Source organism: Bison bison, unplaced genomic scaffold, assembly GCF_000754665.1.
Source record: "Bison bison bison isolate TAMUID 2011002044 unplaced genomic scaffold, Bison_UMD1.0 scf7180017864261, whole genome shotgun sequence".
NCBI classification, from domain to species: Eukaryota; Metazoa; Chordata; class Mammalia; order Artiodactyla; family Bovidae; genus Bison; species Bison bison.
In genome coordinates, this window is record NW_011494833.1 from 1,345,722 (window position 1) to 1,362,727 (window position 17,006).

At 36.7% G+C, this 17,006-nt stretch overlaps 1 protein-coding gene across 3 annotated transcripts in view; it reads left to right on the forward strand.

Annotated features, from left to right (window-relative positions):
• LOC104994589 (disintegrin and metalloproteinase domain-containing protein 28-like) overlaps positions 1 to 17,006 on the forward strand; it is a 126,520-nt gene that overhangs the window by 72,308 nt on the left and 37,206 nt on the right. The window contains exons 20-23 of one of the 3 annotated variants that reach the window (XM_010848217.1): positions 3,876 to 3,984; positions 4,912 to 4,990; positions 6,580 to 6,642; positions 8,497 to 9,870. In XM_010848217.1, the coding sequence (XP_010846519.1) occupies positions 3,876 to 3,984; positions 4,912 to 4,990; positions 6,580 to 6,642; positions 8,497 to 8,517 (272 nt within the window). In that variant the 3' untranslated portion in view covers positions 8,518 to 9,870. Of the gene's footprint in view, positions 1 to 3,875; positions 3,985 to 4,911; positions 4,991 to 6,579; positions 6,643 to 8,496; positions 9,871 to 17,006 lie in introns of those variants that run through there. The other 2 variants (XM_010848218.1, XM_010848216.1) reach the window with 2 other exon arrangements.

The following is a 17,006-nucleotide window of genomic DNA, read 5'->3' on the forward strand; positions in this document are numbered from 1 at the left end:
CATCACCGACTCAATGGATGTGAGTCTCAGTGAACTCCGGGAGATGGTGATGGACAGGGAGGCCTGGCGTGCTGCGATTCATGGGGTTGCAAAGAGTTGAACACGAGTGAGTGACTGAACTGAACTGAACTGAATAGATACTGATGGGTGATGTTTGCTATTACTTTATGTTCATGGGTTATGGCTATAATTTTCTCATAGTGTCTTTGTAAATCTGAGTACAGGATTATGCTAGTCATGTTAAATAAAATGGAGTGTTCTCATTTATTTAAATTCCCTGGAAAAATTTGTATAAGAATGGAAGACTCTCCTTAAACATCTGGTTAGAACTTGTCAGTAAGCCAAGTGGGCCTAGAGTTCTGAACAATATTTTAATTAAAGATCCAATGTGTTTAGTAGTTATAAGAATCTTCAGGTTTTTTATATCTTCTTATACAAGTTTTAGTATATTTTACTAGACATTTTCCTCATTCACTTGAATTTCAGTGTTTTGGTTTAAAATTCCTCATAATACTTACTTATCTTTTCAATATCTATAGGATTTGTAGCATGTTTTTTTTTTATCGTTTTTTTTTTGTATTACCATAACAAAATTTTAAAACTTTAATTATTCTTTATGGTTTGTTTTTCTTTTTCATACTTTTTTTTTGCTATTTCAAATTCTGCTTTATACAATTCCCTTTCCTTAAGTTTATTTCATCTTAAAATTCTTGAAAGAAATCTTTGCCTCATTACTTTTCAGTTTGTAGCCCATATGGTAACTGATATTTTCATTATCATTTGATTCAAATTATTTTCAATTTTCCATTTGCTTTCTTTGGCCCTTTAAATGTTTAGTTTTATATTTCTTAATGTATATGCATATACAGATTATCTAGCTATTGTTAATGTTATATGCAGCATAATTCCATAGGGATCAGAAAATCTACAGTGTTGAGAATGTGTTGAAATTCATTGACACTTTCTATGACTCAGCATATGCCCATATTGTAGGTGTTCTGTCTGTGCACAAAAAAAATATGTATTATGCAGTTATGTGCAGTGTTTTCCATGTTTTTTAATCCATGTTTGTTAGTTGTGTGTAATATATTAATCATTACTGATATCTTGTTTGTTTGTTGTACCGATTACAGAGCCACAAGTGTTAAAATCCCCACTATAATTGTGAACTCGGCTATCACTTCTGGTTCTATTCAGTTCAGTTCAGTTCAGTTCACTTCAGTCCAGGTACTCAGTTGTGTTCGATTTTTGCGACCCAATGGACTGAAGGCTTCTCTGTTTTTCACCAACTCCCAGAGCTTGCTCAAACTCGTGTCCAACGAGTTTGGTGATGCCATCCAACCATCTCACCCTCTGTCATCTCCTTCTCCTCCTGCCCACAATCTTTCCCAGCCTCAGGATCTTTTCCAATGAGTCAGCTCTTTGCATCAGGTAGCCAAAGTATTGGAGCTTCAGCTTCAGCATCAGTCCTTCCAATGAATATTCAGAACTCATTTGCTTTAGGATTGACTGGTTGGATCTCCTTGCAGTCCAAGGGACTCTCAAGAGTCTTCTCTAGCACCACAGTTCAAAAGCATCAATTCTTCAACACTCCACTTTCTTTATGGTCCAACTCTCACATTCATACAGGACTACTGAAACAATCATAGCTTTGACTAGACAGACCTTTGTCAGTAAAATAATGTCTCTGCTTTTTAGTATGCTGTCTAGGTTTGTCATAGCTTTTCTTCCAAAGAGAAAGCATCTTTTAATTTCATGGCTACAGTCACCATCTGCAGTGATTTTGCAGCCTAAGAAAATTCTGGGTCTATTAATGCATATGTATTTTGAGACCTTGATATCTGCTACAAAAAAGACTTAGAATTGTATGTCTTCCCAGTGAATTAATACTCTTGTCATTATGAAATGCTTGTGTGTATCTCTAGTTTTCTTGCCTTTTAAAGTCTACAGATCATGGAGAAAAATATAGCTGTACCATATTTATTTTGGTCTATATTGTTTTGGTTTAACTTTTTTCTTACTTTTATTTTCATCCTTTCTTAAACCTCATGTTTTACATCTGCCTCTCATTTTGAAAATACAAATATATTTAAAATTTTTAGATTGATAATACTTTTTAAAAAACCTGGTCCATTTAAATTAAATATAATTACTGATATACTTGGGTGTATTCTTCCTATCTGGTCTCTTCCTTTTTCTCTTCTTTCTCATCTTATGGGCATCATAAGGATTTTAATCACTCCAGTTTTCTTTTTATTAATTTGGAGATTATGCATTTATTTTGTATTCCTTTAGTGGCCATCATAAAAATTTCCACTTTATTACTTTTAATGTAGACTTTACTTTTTAGAGCAGCTTTTAACTCCACAGGAAAACTGAGTAGAAAGTCCAAAGGTTTCCCATATATCCTGCCCCACACGTGCACAGTCATCCCCACCGCTAACATCCCCCACCAGAGTGCAATGTTTGTTACAGTTACTGAACCTACATGGAGGCATGATTATCACCCAAAGTCTACAGTTTACATTAAGGTTTGGTCTTGGTTTATTTACTCTTCATTCTTTTGTGCATTTCTGGGCTTTCATCCAGAATCATTTTCCTTTCTGTCTTTATGAGTTCCTGCTCTCTCACGCTAAACTAATTTTCTCTCATTCCAGAGTAATTTCCCCCCATTCTTTAGCACTTCTGTGTTTTTAGGAAGCTTTTTTTTTTTTTAGTTCAATTTGCTGTTTTTAGTAAGAGAGCTGGTTCAAATTTCCTAGACCTACGTTTCCAGAAATAGAAAAGGCTGTGTTTTTGTTCAGACACTGCCATCTTCAACTATAAAGCTGCTTCCTGTTATAATACTCTCCATCCGTCATGCCCCAGCTTTATCCCTAGACCACGACCTTTCAAATTATGGGTGTCTGTGAAGTACTGCTGAGTTCATTAAAAAAGTTCTGAACATATCTATACTATTTCTAACACAAATACCTTATAATTGTATTTCCTTTGGTTTTTTGAATAGAAATTTTTATGGAAGGTAGAGAGTATTCAGTATTTGAACAATTATTATCTTGCCTAGAATTCTACTTCTGAGGTCTCTACCTTTCTGCATGCATGTGTGTTCACGTTTGTGAGTTTGTCTTGCATTTATGCAAAAAAAAAGTATTCTTATTATTGATTTAGTGATCTCTGTAATGAGAGAGCCGTCAGTAGCCACTAGCATTGCTCTTCAAACTTGTACCCCTGAGTCTTTGTGGTTTCAGATTATCATGAGAAATTAATACATGAGATAATAAAAGATTAAAGTCGCATTCATTAACTAGACTGTAGGTAAAATAGAAAACATCTAATAACCCCCCAAATATAATTCTTACATAAAGCAAACGTCAATAGAACACTCACTTATGTCCCATCTATCAATTATCAATTATCCATCTGTTCTCTTTTTTATGTCTCAGCTTCTTATTTGCTCCTGAGAAGAATAGGATTTCAAAACTTCAGGTTATTTTTACTTGCTTTATTCCACGGTTGAATTTTTAAAAATGTTTCTTTCCTCTTCTGCCATCCCCCTTACTTCATATACTTTCTGATTTTCCAGCCTTTTGTTTTCAATTTATTCCTTCTAAGAATTCTCAGTTATTTTGATGCTTTACCAATCTCATGTAAAATGTTCTGCATAGATATCCTCTTTAGCCCCTTTATGTAAATAACATTATGATAATCATTATCAAGATACATTTTCATTTTACTGGTTATGAGAGATTTTCCAGGAAACACATGTTCTTTGGAAAAAGGATCGATGACGTTTGTGATAAAGAAATCAGGACCAGTGTGATGTGTATTTGTGAACTGATCATATTTTCATGAGGCCCTTGTTCTCTTTGTTGCAGACTCCTCCATTGTGGTTGGGGTGCTGCTCCCTGTGGCTGTCATATTTGTGATGGTTGCTATAGTAATCCGATGCCGAAGCTCCAGAGAAAAGCAGAAGTTAGTCCAGAGGTAGGCCCTGCTTTGGGGACAGCTAATTCACTCTAAATGTAAGGACCCAAATTATCAAATTTCATTTCATTTTAGTTTGCTTCAAATACTCAGAAATAAGTACAGATACATTTTTCTTAGAGCAGATGCTTGGTATTCTGTTTATTGGGGCCTGCTTTTTTTCTTCTGTTCATCACTGTTTATAATTCATAAGAAGAAGAACTCTCATTATTAAAGATTTTAACATCATTATACAAATATAGTCTTTAAAATGTATGGATGACAGCTTTATGGCAAGTACCTTGCTTAGCCCTTTTGCATATATTATGTCACTTAATCTTCATAAGAACATTTAATTTTCACAAGGAAATAAGATTTAAATATTAGTATTTCCACTTTATAGATGAAAAGGTATTATATATTTATCCTCACAACAATCCTGCAAGGTTAGGGACTTCACATTTTTACTGATGTGGAAACAGAAACTCAGGGAGGTAAGCAAGCATGTTTAAAGTCTTACAACCTAAGTAATGAAATCTAGATTTGCATCTACATCAGTCAGTCTTTCAAACATAATCTTGACACTACAGTATCTTTCCAGCATTTTCAAAAGACTGACTTATTCACTAGAATGGGCTTCTGATAAATATCGAATGAATAAAATAAATCTTTATTTATTTAAAAGACATAATTTAGATAAAAGTTGGACTCAAGACCATCATTATTAGATATCATGGTTCGGTAGAGAATCAAAAAGAAAATCAGTGGTGATGATTATGAATTACGGAAAAGGGAAACCCAGAGGATGTCCTAGGGAGCAGATGAAAAGCCCATCAGTTACCAAGAAGGACACATAAGGGCAAAGGAAACGAACAGACTTCTCTCAAATCTCCCTCTTGTGGTAAAGACACTGCTAAGTCACTGTGAATGCTGTGCTTTTACGTACAGGCCACTGTCTACCACTGATGCCGGCCTACACAATCAGAAGAGGAAACCACAGATGGCCAAGACTGTTCAACCCCAAGAGGTGAACCATAGTCTGTAGTGTGTTTTCTGTGGACCCCAGCTTATGATCCTCTCTCTCTCTTTAGTTATCATTTCTACTCAGCAATGTTTTACAAATCTATTTCACTAGTATTAGTACTAGTATGTAGCAAGGACTGCAAGCTTTGTAACTACACATTCAGAAAGTTCGCCTTTGCCTTTTGTTAAATGCAAAAGACTCTCTAAAATGTAGAGGCTGCTTTGCTGTGGTTTACAAAAGGCAACGAGAATAAAGAAAAAAAAAGAAAGGTAGATGCCAGCTTCCTCTCCCTCCCTTTGTCTCTCTCTGTGTGATTCTAGGTCGATTCCTTATTCCTTTTGCAATATCCTGATAATGACAATAATATGCATACTTATGGGCTTCCCAGGTGGTTCTAGTGGTAAAGAATCTGCCTGCCAATGCAGGAGACACCAGACAAGGTTTCGATCCCTGGGTCAGGAAGATCCCCTGCAAGAGGGCATGGCAACCCACTCCAGTATTCTTGCCTGGAGAATCCCATGGACAGAAGACCCAGGCAGGCAACAGTTCAAAGAGTTGGACATGACTTAGTGACTATAACAGCAACAACATGTAGGCTTTATGACAATACATGCAATATGTATAATCTTTAATGCCCTAGTTGTGTCCTGCAAGTTTAGAAATTTAGATAGCAATTGATTAATGATAATGACATTGATAATAATGTTTTTGATGGAAACATAACCATCTCTGATAGCTTTGTACCCAGCAGAGTGCAGAGATTGGGTCACTATGATTGTCCCTCCAGTTTCTCGGTGCCATCTTAGTTCTGAGCTCACATTATCAGAAAGGTGCTTATTTGGAAGCTGAAATTAGGAAACTTATTATTTCATTTTTTAAAATTTATTTATTTTTATCAAATGAAAGATTCTTTAAATTCTATAGTGCTTTACAATTTTCAAAGTTTAATGTAACTATTTTATGGACATATGATGAACATAGCTTTCTACGTCTGTTGGCATTGAGTTTATTTCTGAACTGTATGTACACACCTAAATGGAAGCAGTAAACATATGTGCATGCATGCTGAGTCACTTTTGTCATGTCTGACTCTTTGTGACTTCATGGACCATAGTCTGTTGGGCTCCTCTGTCCATGGGATTCTCCAGGCAAGAATACTGGAAGGGGTTGCCATGCCCTCTTCCAGGGGATCTTCCCAACTGAGGGACTGAACCTGCATCTCTTGCATCTCCTTCGTTGGCAGGCAGGTTCTTTACCCTAGCACCACCTGAGAAGACTCGGGAAGCCCGTATGTAAATACTCAGGTTTAGATTATTCCTAGTTTTCTATATCTGAAAAGGATTTAGTGAAAGTCACTCAGGTGTGTCCTACTCTTTGCGACCCCATGGACTATACAGTCTATGGAATTCTCCAGGCCATAACACTGGAGTGGGTACCCCTTCCCCCGGGGACCTTTCCAACCCAGGGATCAAATCAGAGTTTCCCACGTTGCAGGTGGATTCTTTACCAGCTGAGCCACATAAGCCTTTCTTTTAAGCACACCTATTTTCAAGGCCCCATTTTTTAATTATTTTTTTTTACCTTCTTGCTAGCTACCTACAAATCCAAGTTTTCCTCCACCACTTATTTCTACATCTGTATCATCCTCTTTTCTTGTAAGTATCAGATGGTCACTGGCAATGTTTGAAAGAACTCTGTGCCCAATGTGAATGATGTCTTCCAAACTCTGGGTTCCATTTTAGGATACTCTACACTAACCTGAAAGATTGTAGCCCAAAGGAATATTGGAGAAAGCAAGGCCTCCTCACTATCTATAAATTAGTATGCTATTATTTTTGATTGTTAAAAATAGTTCTGTTATATAATTGTTAAAAAGGGATATATGGTTCTGCTGTAGAAGATGAATTGTCTCCTTCAAAGAATAGTCTCTAGATGCATAGTTTGAAGGACATTAAACTGTGTTATAAATTAGATTTTACTTCCTTATTCTAGATAGAATAAGGCTTCTACTACTCACAGTTTTCTAGAGGAGGAAGTGTATGAAAAAGAGTCCCTAAAGGGAAATCCAGAATAAAAGCCAAAATCCATGAAGAGATAGAATCATTCACTCAACTGGATCCTGAGAATCTTGCCTCCTACTTGGTACTCTATTGTGAGTAAATGAGAAAGAATTAAAATTTAAGGTCATTTTTTCGATGATTTTTACATTTTTGCTGGGAGAGCAAGTCATATACATATGCAGCACCTGTGCTGTGTGTACTCAGTTGCTCAGTCATGTCTGACTCTTTGTGACCCTCTGTCCATGGGGATTCTCCAGGCAAGAATACTGAGCTGGGTTACCATGCCCTCCTCCAGGGTATCTTCCTGACTCAGAGACTGAACCCAGGTCTCCCACATTGCAGGTGGATTCTTTACTGCCACTAGGGAAGCCCATGGAATGCCTCATATGTGATGGGTGCCAAAGTAGATGATACTACAGAGAAAAGTATGGTGAAGGGATAAGGAACGGGGTACAAATGGTACAGTAAGAGGAAAATCCACTGACTAAGTGGGGAATCTGTACTGGACCCTGAGAGTCAGGTAGAAATTAAGTGGCCGAGACTTCCCTAGTGGTCCAGTGGTTGGGACTTCACCTTCCGATGTGGGGGTATAGGTTCAGTCTCTGATTGGGGTCCTAGGATCCCACATGCTTCATGACCAAAGAACCAAAACATTAAAAAAAAAAACAGAAGCAATATTGTAACAAATTCAGTAGTCTCTAAAAATGGTCCACATCAAAAAAAATCTTTTAAAAAAGTAAGTGACAAGGAGGTAAGGAACGACTGAAATAAGGAAATAAGTACAGTAAAGACAAGAATTGAATAATATTTTTAATGCCGACCATTATTTTTGTTTCTATTACAGCATAGAAACATAAAAGGACTTTCTTCTACTGTTTTCAAGGATAATCCAGTGTCTAAATCTAAGATTACTGATACATAGTCAAACTGTTACAATCTTGTAGCACTCCTAGAATCAAGGACACAAATTCTAACCATGTCTTCCAAGAAGATGTTCACTGAGGACAGTATCTCTATAACTGTGCAATAGGCTTTAGTATCTGTTTGCCCTCTAGTTTGGACAATAACCAAGAGAAATAAGATGTAAGGGTCTTTACTAGAAAGTGATGACCCCAATATTCTTTGTTTTCTCAGAAATATTACCCAGGGATATTGAGATGGAGAAAATTTCCCACAGAAAAACACTCAGCATGATATCACTGTTCTTCTGATCCCCACCTTCTTTCCTATAAGTAGCCATATGGATAGTTGGATCCCAGTGTGATGTTTTTCTCTTTTTCTTTCTCTACCCTCCTGTGTTTCCACTCCTTCATTGTGAAGTATCACGGAATCTATAGAAAAGGATGTGTGACTACAAAGAATTCATTTTAACTTCTTAATAGTTAAAGATTATAGAATATCTACATTTTTAGGAAAAATTCATTATTTAAGAGTTTTGTCTTTCCTTAGGACTCCAATCCAAAAATCTGAAGTAACACCTAAACAAGTGTTGCCGGGTAAATGATCAACTTGGAAGACCAGACAATCTGGATGGAAGAGAAATGTACTTACTTCCTTACTATTATTTGCCATCAATATCCAGCAAGGGTACTATTTCTTGATTCCACTCTAATGACACAAAATTTCAAGAGAGACATATTCTTGATAATCTTCGAATGAATTAAAATTTTCTGTTCTCCGTACTTATGGGAAAGACGATGATTCTAAAGAATGAGCTATGAAGCTGATTTTCTAATTAGGTGAATTTCCTAATCTTTCTCACACCCCATTTTTTACCATGATGCTGGCTAATATTTGTTAAAGGACTTGTGCACATTTATTTTCTCACTTTCTAGGAATTAATTCACTGTCTAATGAAGATAAAAAATAAGAAATCACAAGAAATTGGGAGAAAATTGCACATTCGTCATTATATAACTAGCAACATCTTAACTGTTTGAACCATGAAACTGTCACCTTAGTTACAAAAAAAAAATTATATAAACCTCTGGTTTATATAATATCTTTTTCCTACATTATCTTCTGCAGTCCTTATTAGCTGTGTAATTGGAAGTTCACTACAATTGATTAAGCTTTATTAACTAATTTTTATAGAAATTTGTATAATTCAGTTACTGGCAAGCATAAAGTGAACATTACTAAATAGAAAGTTTTAGTTAAATAAATTACTAACATAAACCAGAAATTACTAACATAAACCAGAGGTTGTAAATTGGTGACTTGCAGGGTGTTTTTGGACTGCAGATTTATTTTGTTTGGCCTGAGTGATTTTGGCCAAAAAAGTATTTTCAAATGTTTTGAATGTATTGCCAATATTTAAAAATTGGGAAATCTTGCATAAACATCCAGATACCAGCATTTTAAAAGTAATCAAATGGTTTGTCAACACTGCAATCACATTGCCAACAGTAACCATTGGCTTAGTTGACTAGTGATGGAACAGAGTTAGTAGATTGCCTACTAAAATTTTCTTCCCCTTCAGAACTCAATTTTTTTTTCAGTTTTTCATATTAAAAAATATCTCTGTAATAACCTCTATGGGAAAAGGATCTGAAAAGGAATAGATATATGTTGTTGTTCAGTCACTCAGTCATGTCCAACTCTTTGCGACATAATGGACTGTAGCACGCCAGGTTTCCCTGTCTTTTACCATCTTCCAGAGCTTGCTCAAACTCATGTCAATTGAGTCACTGATGCTATCCAACCATCTCCTCTTCTGTAGATTCATGAGTGTGTATAATTAAATCATTTATACTGTATACCTAAAATTAACACAGCATTGTAAATCAACTATATTCCAATATAAAAATTTTAAAAAATTAATGGTAATCCTAACTCCATCTCCTGAATAAATTTCTGTCACACTACATCCACCACAATAATCTCATTTCCTTACCAGTGGTTGATTGATTTGGAGCTGTTGAGTACCATCACTGCAGATGGAGGGGGCAGAGCTGTAGGTGCATCCACAGTTGGAGGGCTGAGATTGCATGTGCCACTGCTATCTGGTTCCCTTGGCCACAAACATCTCCTGCAGCCAGGAGGCCAGCGTTGTATAGACTGCCTCCCCTGATGCTACCTGGTTCGCAGGAGCTGTGGACTCAGCTGGAGGGATCCAGGACCGCAGACACTGCATCTGCTCTTTCCCTGGTCTCGCCTTCTCTGTCTTCTAGTCCACCCACCTTTTAGAAGGACAGCTATGTGGAATGCTCTGCTGCCCATGCGTGTTGGACAAAGACACCTTTGAGTTATGGATGTTTTACTGTTTGTAGATTGAAGGAAAGAGACAAAGGGAACATCTCACATTGTCATGATGCTGACGTCACCCTTGAAAAGCATTTATTAAGGAATTTTACATGCAGAGTTTCCTAAAACAAAAAATGTGTTTTTCTTAGCGGTCTAATTCCATTTAGTCATTTACTCTTTTTTTATTATTGTCTTCTTATCCTTCTTTTTGAGGTAACTGCATTGAAGTAGGCTTTGGACCGAGGAATATTAAAAAAAAAACAACAACACAGCACCATTTTTGCTGATGGGACAAGTCTAGAGATATGTTAGGGAATTTCTAAGAAAGGTATCCTGGTTCTTTTTGGATATGATAGACTGAATAAGATGGAGCAGAAAGATGAAAAGAATACAACCTGGTCTTTTAATGCTGTCATAAATTGGCAGATTAATAACTGCTTGAGTCATTGTGTACTTTCTTGGGACTTCTGTTTATGACCAATAAAATTTGTCAGGTTAGATTTGCTCTTACTTGCCACAGAAGCCATCCTGATTAATAAAGTAACTGCTTCTATTATTAGGATACATGCTTTCCTCTTCATCATCACTGCCACATATTGCTTTCAGAAAAAGAACTTGCTTTGCCAAAGACAACTTTAGACATTGCTTAGCAATTAGCCCTGGATTTAATTTCCACTAAATTCCTAAGCAGGAGAAAATTATAGTATGCAATTTACTATGACAGTATCTCCTTGTTAAAATTTAACTCTTGGGACTTCCCTGGCTGTCCAGTGGTTAAGATTTCACCTTGCAATGCAGGAGGTGCAGGTTCAATCCCTGGTCTGGGAGCTAAAATTCCACATTCCCCATGGCTACAAAGCGAAAACATAAAACAGAAGTAATATTGCAACAAATTCAATAAAGAGTTTAAAAAATAGTTCATACGAAAAAAAATCTGAAAAAACAGTTTAACTCTTTTTTCTATCACACCTAGTGTAGAAGTCCATACTCTTTTTTTAAAATAAATTTTAAAAGATGTATTGTGGTAAGAACATTTGACATAACATCTGTCCTCTTGACAGATATTTAAATGTGCCATAAAATATTGTTATCTATTAATATAAGTACAATATTATATAGCAGCTCTCTATTCTTATTCATCTTTCAAAATGGAAATTTTATACCTATTGATTAGCAGTTCCCCATTTCCCACCCACCCCTAGTCTCTGGCAACCACAATTTTATGCTTTGCTTCCATGAGTTTGCCTATTTTATATACCCCATATAAATGGAATCATGGAATATTTGTCCTTCTGTGATTCATTTATTTTATTTAGCATAATGTCCTCCAGGTTCACCCATGCTGTTACCTATGACAGGATTTACTTCCTTTTTAAAGATTAAGTAATATTCCATTATATGTATATACCATATTTTTAAACATTCATTCATTTATTGATGGGCATTTACATTGTTTCACATTTTGGGTATTATGAAGCATGCTGCAATGAACAAGGGATTGCAGATAACTCTTTGAGATCCTGATTTCACTTCTTTTATATAAATACCCAGAGATGGAAGTGCTGAAACATATGGTAGTTCCATTTTTAATTTTTCTGAGAAATCTTTGTACTGTTTTCCATAGTGGTGTCCCAATTTACACTCCCACTAACAGTGCACAAAGTTTCCCTTTTCTTCACACCCTCGCCAACTCACATTGTCTCTGACCTTTTCAATACTAGCCATCCTAACAGGTATGAGGTGATATTTCATTGTGATTTTGATTTGCATTTCCTTGATGATCAGTGAAGTTGAACACCTTTTTATATACCTGTTAGTCACTTGTCTGTCTTCTTTGGATAAATGTTTATTTGGTTCCTTTGCCTGTTTTTTAAAACCTAGTTGTTCTCTTGAAAAAATATATATATAAATTTTACCTTTTTAACCAGTTTCAACTTCACAATTCAGTGGCATTAAGTACATTCACAATGCTGTGTACCCATCACCACTATCTATTTTCAGAACTCATTCATTACCTCAAACACAAGTTCCTATCCATTAAAGAACTTCCCATTATTACTTCCCCCAGGCCCTGATAAGCTTTCTTCTACCTTCTGTCCATATAAATGTGCTGATTCTAGGTACCGTCATAGGGGGGATTATACAGTATTTTTTTTTTTTTCATGTAACTTATTTATTTCACTTAGCACAATGTTTTCAAAGTTCATTCATGCTGTAGAATATTTCAGAATATCATTCCTTTTAAAGTCTGAGTAGCCTAATATCATTTTTTATAAAGTATTTTTAAAGTCTTTATTGAATTTGTTACAACATTGCTTCTGTTTTATGTTTTGGTTTTTTGGCCATAAAGCATGTGGGATTTTAGCTGCCTGACTGGAAAAGTGAAGTCTTAACCACTGGACTGCCAAGGAAGTCCCCTAATATCATTTTAATATATTTTCTGTGTAAAACCGCTAGAGACAATCTCTGGGTGTCCACATCCTCATGCACACTATCATTGTGTTCAGACTTTCTCATTTCCTAACCCAGTCATGCTTTTCACACTTTGCTTCTTGGTGAGTGTCCTTTTAAGTGATAATTTTACTCACTTTAGTCTTAGTGTTTTAGAACCTTGTTTTAAAGCAAAGTTCTTGCTATCCTTTTCTTAGTAAGAACCACAACTCAGGTTGTTTTCTCAGCCTTACCAAGCATCCATGTAAACTTAGTGTTGAAATCCTTATTGTATAACCCTAATAGGGAACTAAAGAAAGCCCATAAGTTTGTCTAAATAAAAAAGAGGATGATGATAATCTGACTATAGATAATGGTCTCCATCTGGTCATCTTAGTAACTTCTAAGGAATGGGATCTCAGCCCCTTGACTGCAAAAAATTTGTTGCATTTCTCATAGAGAAGGGGCTTCCCCGGTGGCTCAGATGTTAAAGAATCTGCCTGCAATATAGGAAACCTGGATTCGATCCCTGGGTTGAGAAGATCCCCGGAGAAGGGAATGGCCACCCACTCCAGTATTATTGCCTGGAGAATTCTATGAACAGAGGAGTCTGGTAGGAGGGCTACAGCCCATGGGGTTGCAAAGAGTCGGACATGACTAACTAACACTTTCATAGACAAGGACCCTGAGTCACAAGCCAAGTGTTACGACTCAGCTCATAACATTTTCCCTTCTAAGTCAAAGCACTGTCACCAGTCTGGCTTTGTAAACTCTTCAACTTCTGTGAAGTAGCTCACTGTGATTTGTGTGTCTCTGGGGGCTTGTTGTAACTATAACTGTAATGGAGTCCACAGGAGTCAGTTCTAGGCAGACATTCCTTTGGTCCTATTTTCCAATAGCAGACTGAGCAGATCTAGTGGTAAGCTGAAGTGTCAGAATGGGAACTGGAGAAAATCAAGAGAAAATTGAATGGAAATGTACAGAAAAGAATAAGGAAAAGTAAAAAAATGAATTTATGCTTTTGAATTGTGGTGCTGGCATAGACTCTTGAGAGTCCCTTGGACAGCCAAGAGATCAAACTCAGTTAATCCTAAAGAAAATCAACGCTGAATATTCATGGAAGGACTGATGCTGAAACTCCAATACTTTGGCCACCTGATGCAAAGAACTGACTCATTGGAAAAGACCCTGATGCTGGGAAAGATTGAAGGCAGGAGGATAGAGGATGAGATGGTTGGATGGCATCACCAGCTCAATGAACATGAGTTTGAGCAAACTCCAGGAGATGGTGAAGGACAGGGAAGCCTGGCATGCTGCAGTCCATGGGGTCACAAAAAGTCAGATGCAACTTAGTGACTGAACAACAACAACAACAAAATGGCTATGTGGGGAAAATACACAACACATAGGGATAAAATATACAACACATAGGGATAAAATATACAACACATAGGGATAAAAGCAGAGACAGTTCCCCTGGTTTTACATTAACTAACTTTTTAGACTTAGTAAATCACTTGAACTCTGTGGGCATCTTTAAATTTCCACACCTATGAAATGCAATAAACAATTCATAAATTGCCAGTATCTAAATAGGATTTTCTAAGACATGTGCTTTTCTATGAAAACATAAAAAGAAAATGAGAAAAGAAGAGAAATGTCCATTGTGTAGAAGGGCAGATAATGTCCATATGTCTAGGATCTACCCATAAGATAATTGCATTCTTGGCTTTGTCAAAGGTGTGGCCCTCTCTGTACAGCCTACTGTTTCACATGTCTTTGAGCAGGAAATAGGGCTGAGTTACCTATTATTTGTAGATATTTCATCAATGAGACTCTATTTTTCTTTGTGCTTATTCTGCCTATGAAGTGCTTTTAGAATTTGCTTCATATCCTCATTCATATTCCTCTTCTTCCATTACGTCTAAATCTCAGCCAAAACTTCTGGGTTAAACTCAACACTGTCCAAGATTTGGGGCTGCCATGTGAAACTACCCTGAAATGATAGTTGGGGGAAATCAACAAGCACTGAATGTATAAAACTTTTATAAAAAAGCAAAATTAAAACTGATTGTAAATTTGGTGATTTTTTAAAAAGGTTAGAATACCATAGGGTAGTGTAAAAATTTATAATTATAGAATGCAATATGATTTATACAAGTCTGTATATATATGTGTGCACAGATGTCTTCATTTAATTCTTCTAACATTGTCTTCATTGGAGCTTCCCTGGTAGCTCAGATGGTAAAGAATCTGCCTATAATGCAGGAGACCTGGGTTCAATCCCTGGATCAGGAATAATCCCTGGAGAAGGAAATGGCAACCCATTCCAAGTATTCTTGCCTGGAGAATCCCATGGATGGAAGAGCCTGGTGGACTATAGTCCATGGGGGTCACAAAGAATCAGACACGACTAAGCAACTAAGCATGCAAACATGCATTTTACAGATGAGAAAACAAAGATAAAATGAGAATATTTTTCTCTAGATTACTCAGCTAGGAAGTGTTGAAATAGGGACTCAAACCCAACTCTTCTGACTCTTAAGAGTTTAGTTCCTTCTACACAAACTGTCTCAGAGAAGGCAATGGCAACCCACTCCAGTACTCTTGCCTGGAAAACCCCATGGACGGAGGAGCCTGGTGGGCTGCAGTCCATGGGGTCACTATGAGTAGGGCATGACTGAGCGACTTCACTTTCCCTTTTCACTTTCATGCATTGGAGAAGGAAATGGCAACCCACTCCAGTGTTCTTGCCTGGAGAATCCCAGGGACGGGGGAGCCTGGTGGGCTGCCGTCTATGGGGTCGCAGAGAGTCTGACACGACTGAAGTGACTTAGCCGCACACAAACTGTCTACAGCAAAGCTATCTTGCACAGGAAAGCACATTTAATGTTAAAGTACTAAGTATGGAAACTCCATTTTATCTCCAGCTATCATTTCTTTTCTACAATATTACTAGTGACAATCTGTCTGATGTTGAAGTCAAATCTTATGTCTCTTGGCTGTCCACTATTATTTTTTCTCTCCATTCTGGCCACTAATGATTAGCAAAGAGTCTTGAAATGTTATATACTCAACGAGTCCTTAAAAGAATTCTTCTGTCCAGATTCTAGATTTATGCATTATGCAACTTACACTTACCTGTGTTTCTTGTTCTTTAACTAAAACATTTATAAAAATGCCAGTTTATTTATATTATGTTGACCTTGAAGACAGAAATATTAACCTCTTTCCATGCTGTTCCAAGGCTCACAGCCTCATCCTAAAAAATGACATAAATAAATATGGAAATATAATCATTGCTAAAATAACAGCATAAGGGAGCTCATGGGAAATATTTGTCAAAGAAGGGAATGAGAAGTTTCTCAGGAAGGCACTATTTAAACCTTAAAATAGTAGGTTTGTCAGGCCTACAAAGGAAATAAAAAGAAAGGGACATTCTAGGAAGATAATGAGATTCAACGATAGCATGTATAAAGTCATGGTTCAGCAGGTTTATCAAGGTTAGACTGAAATAAAGCATTTTATTTACTTATTTTTGAGTCTTTTTGTATATTTATATACATTGCACACACAAATTGAGCAGGTTTCAAGAAGCATAAAAGAAACAGCAAAGTTAGAAAGCAAAACAAGATGTTTCAATGGTTGCCCAGGGAAAGGATGGAGGGAAGGGACAGTTAGGGAGTTGGGGACGGACATGTACACACTGCTATATTTAGAATGGGTAACCAAAAAGGACCTACTTTATAGCACAGGGAACTCTGTTCAATGTTAAGTGGCAGCCAGGGTGGGAGGGGATTTTGGGGGAGACTGGATACATGAGTATATATGGCTGAGTACTTCCGCTGTTTACCTGAAACTATCACAACATTGTTTGTTACTTGGCTATATCTCAATACAAAATAAAAAGTTAAAAAAATAAAAATCTTACCTAGGGAAAAAAAAGCAAGAATGTTCCAGAAACCATAAAGCCATGGGTAAGATGAGACCAGTGAAATATAAAACATACAGCCCTACATGGCTGATAAGTATGTGCTCCAAGTTCTCTTCTAAACTATTGGAAAACAAAACAAAACAAATCAAAGAAACAAGAGAAGTAAACAAGATTGATAGGAGATTTATAGCATCCATAAAGTAAAATTAATGTACTATCAACAAGGATAATAAAATTACATAAACAGGACAAAGCCAGCCAGCTAAGTTCAGTTCAGTCGCTCAGTCTTTGCGACTGCATGGACTGCAGCACGCCAGGCTTCCCTGTTCATCACCAACTCCCAGAGCTA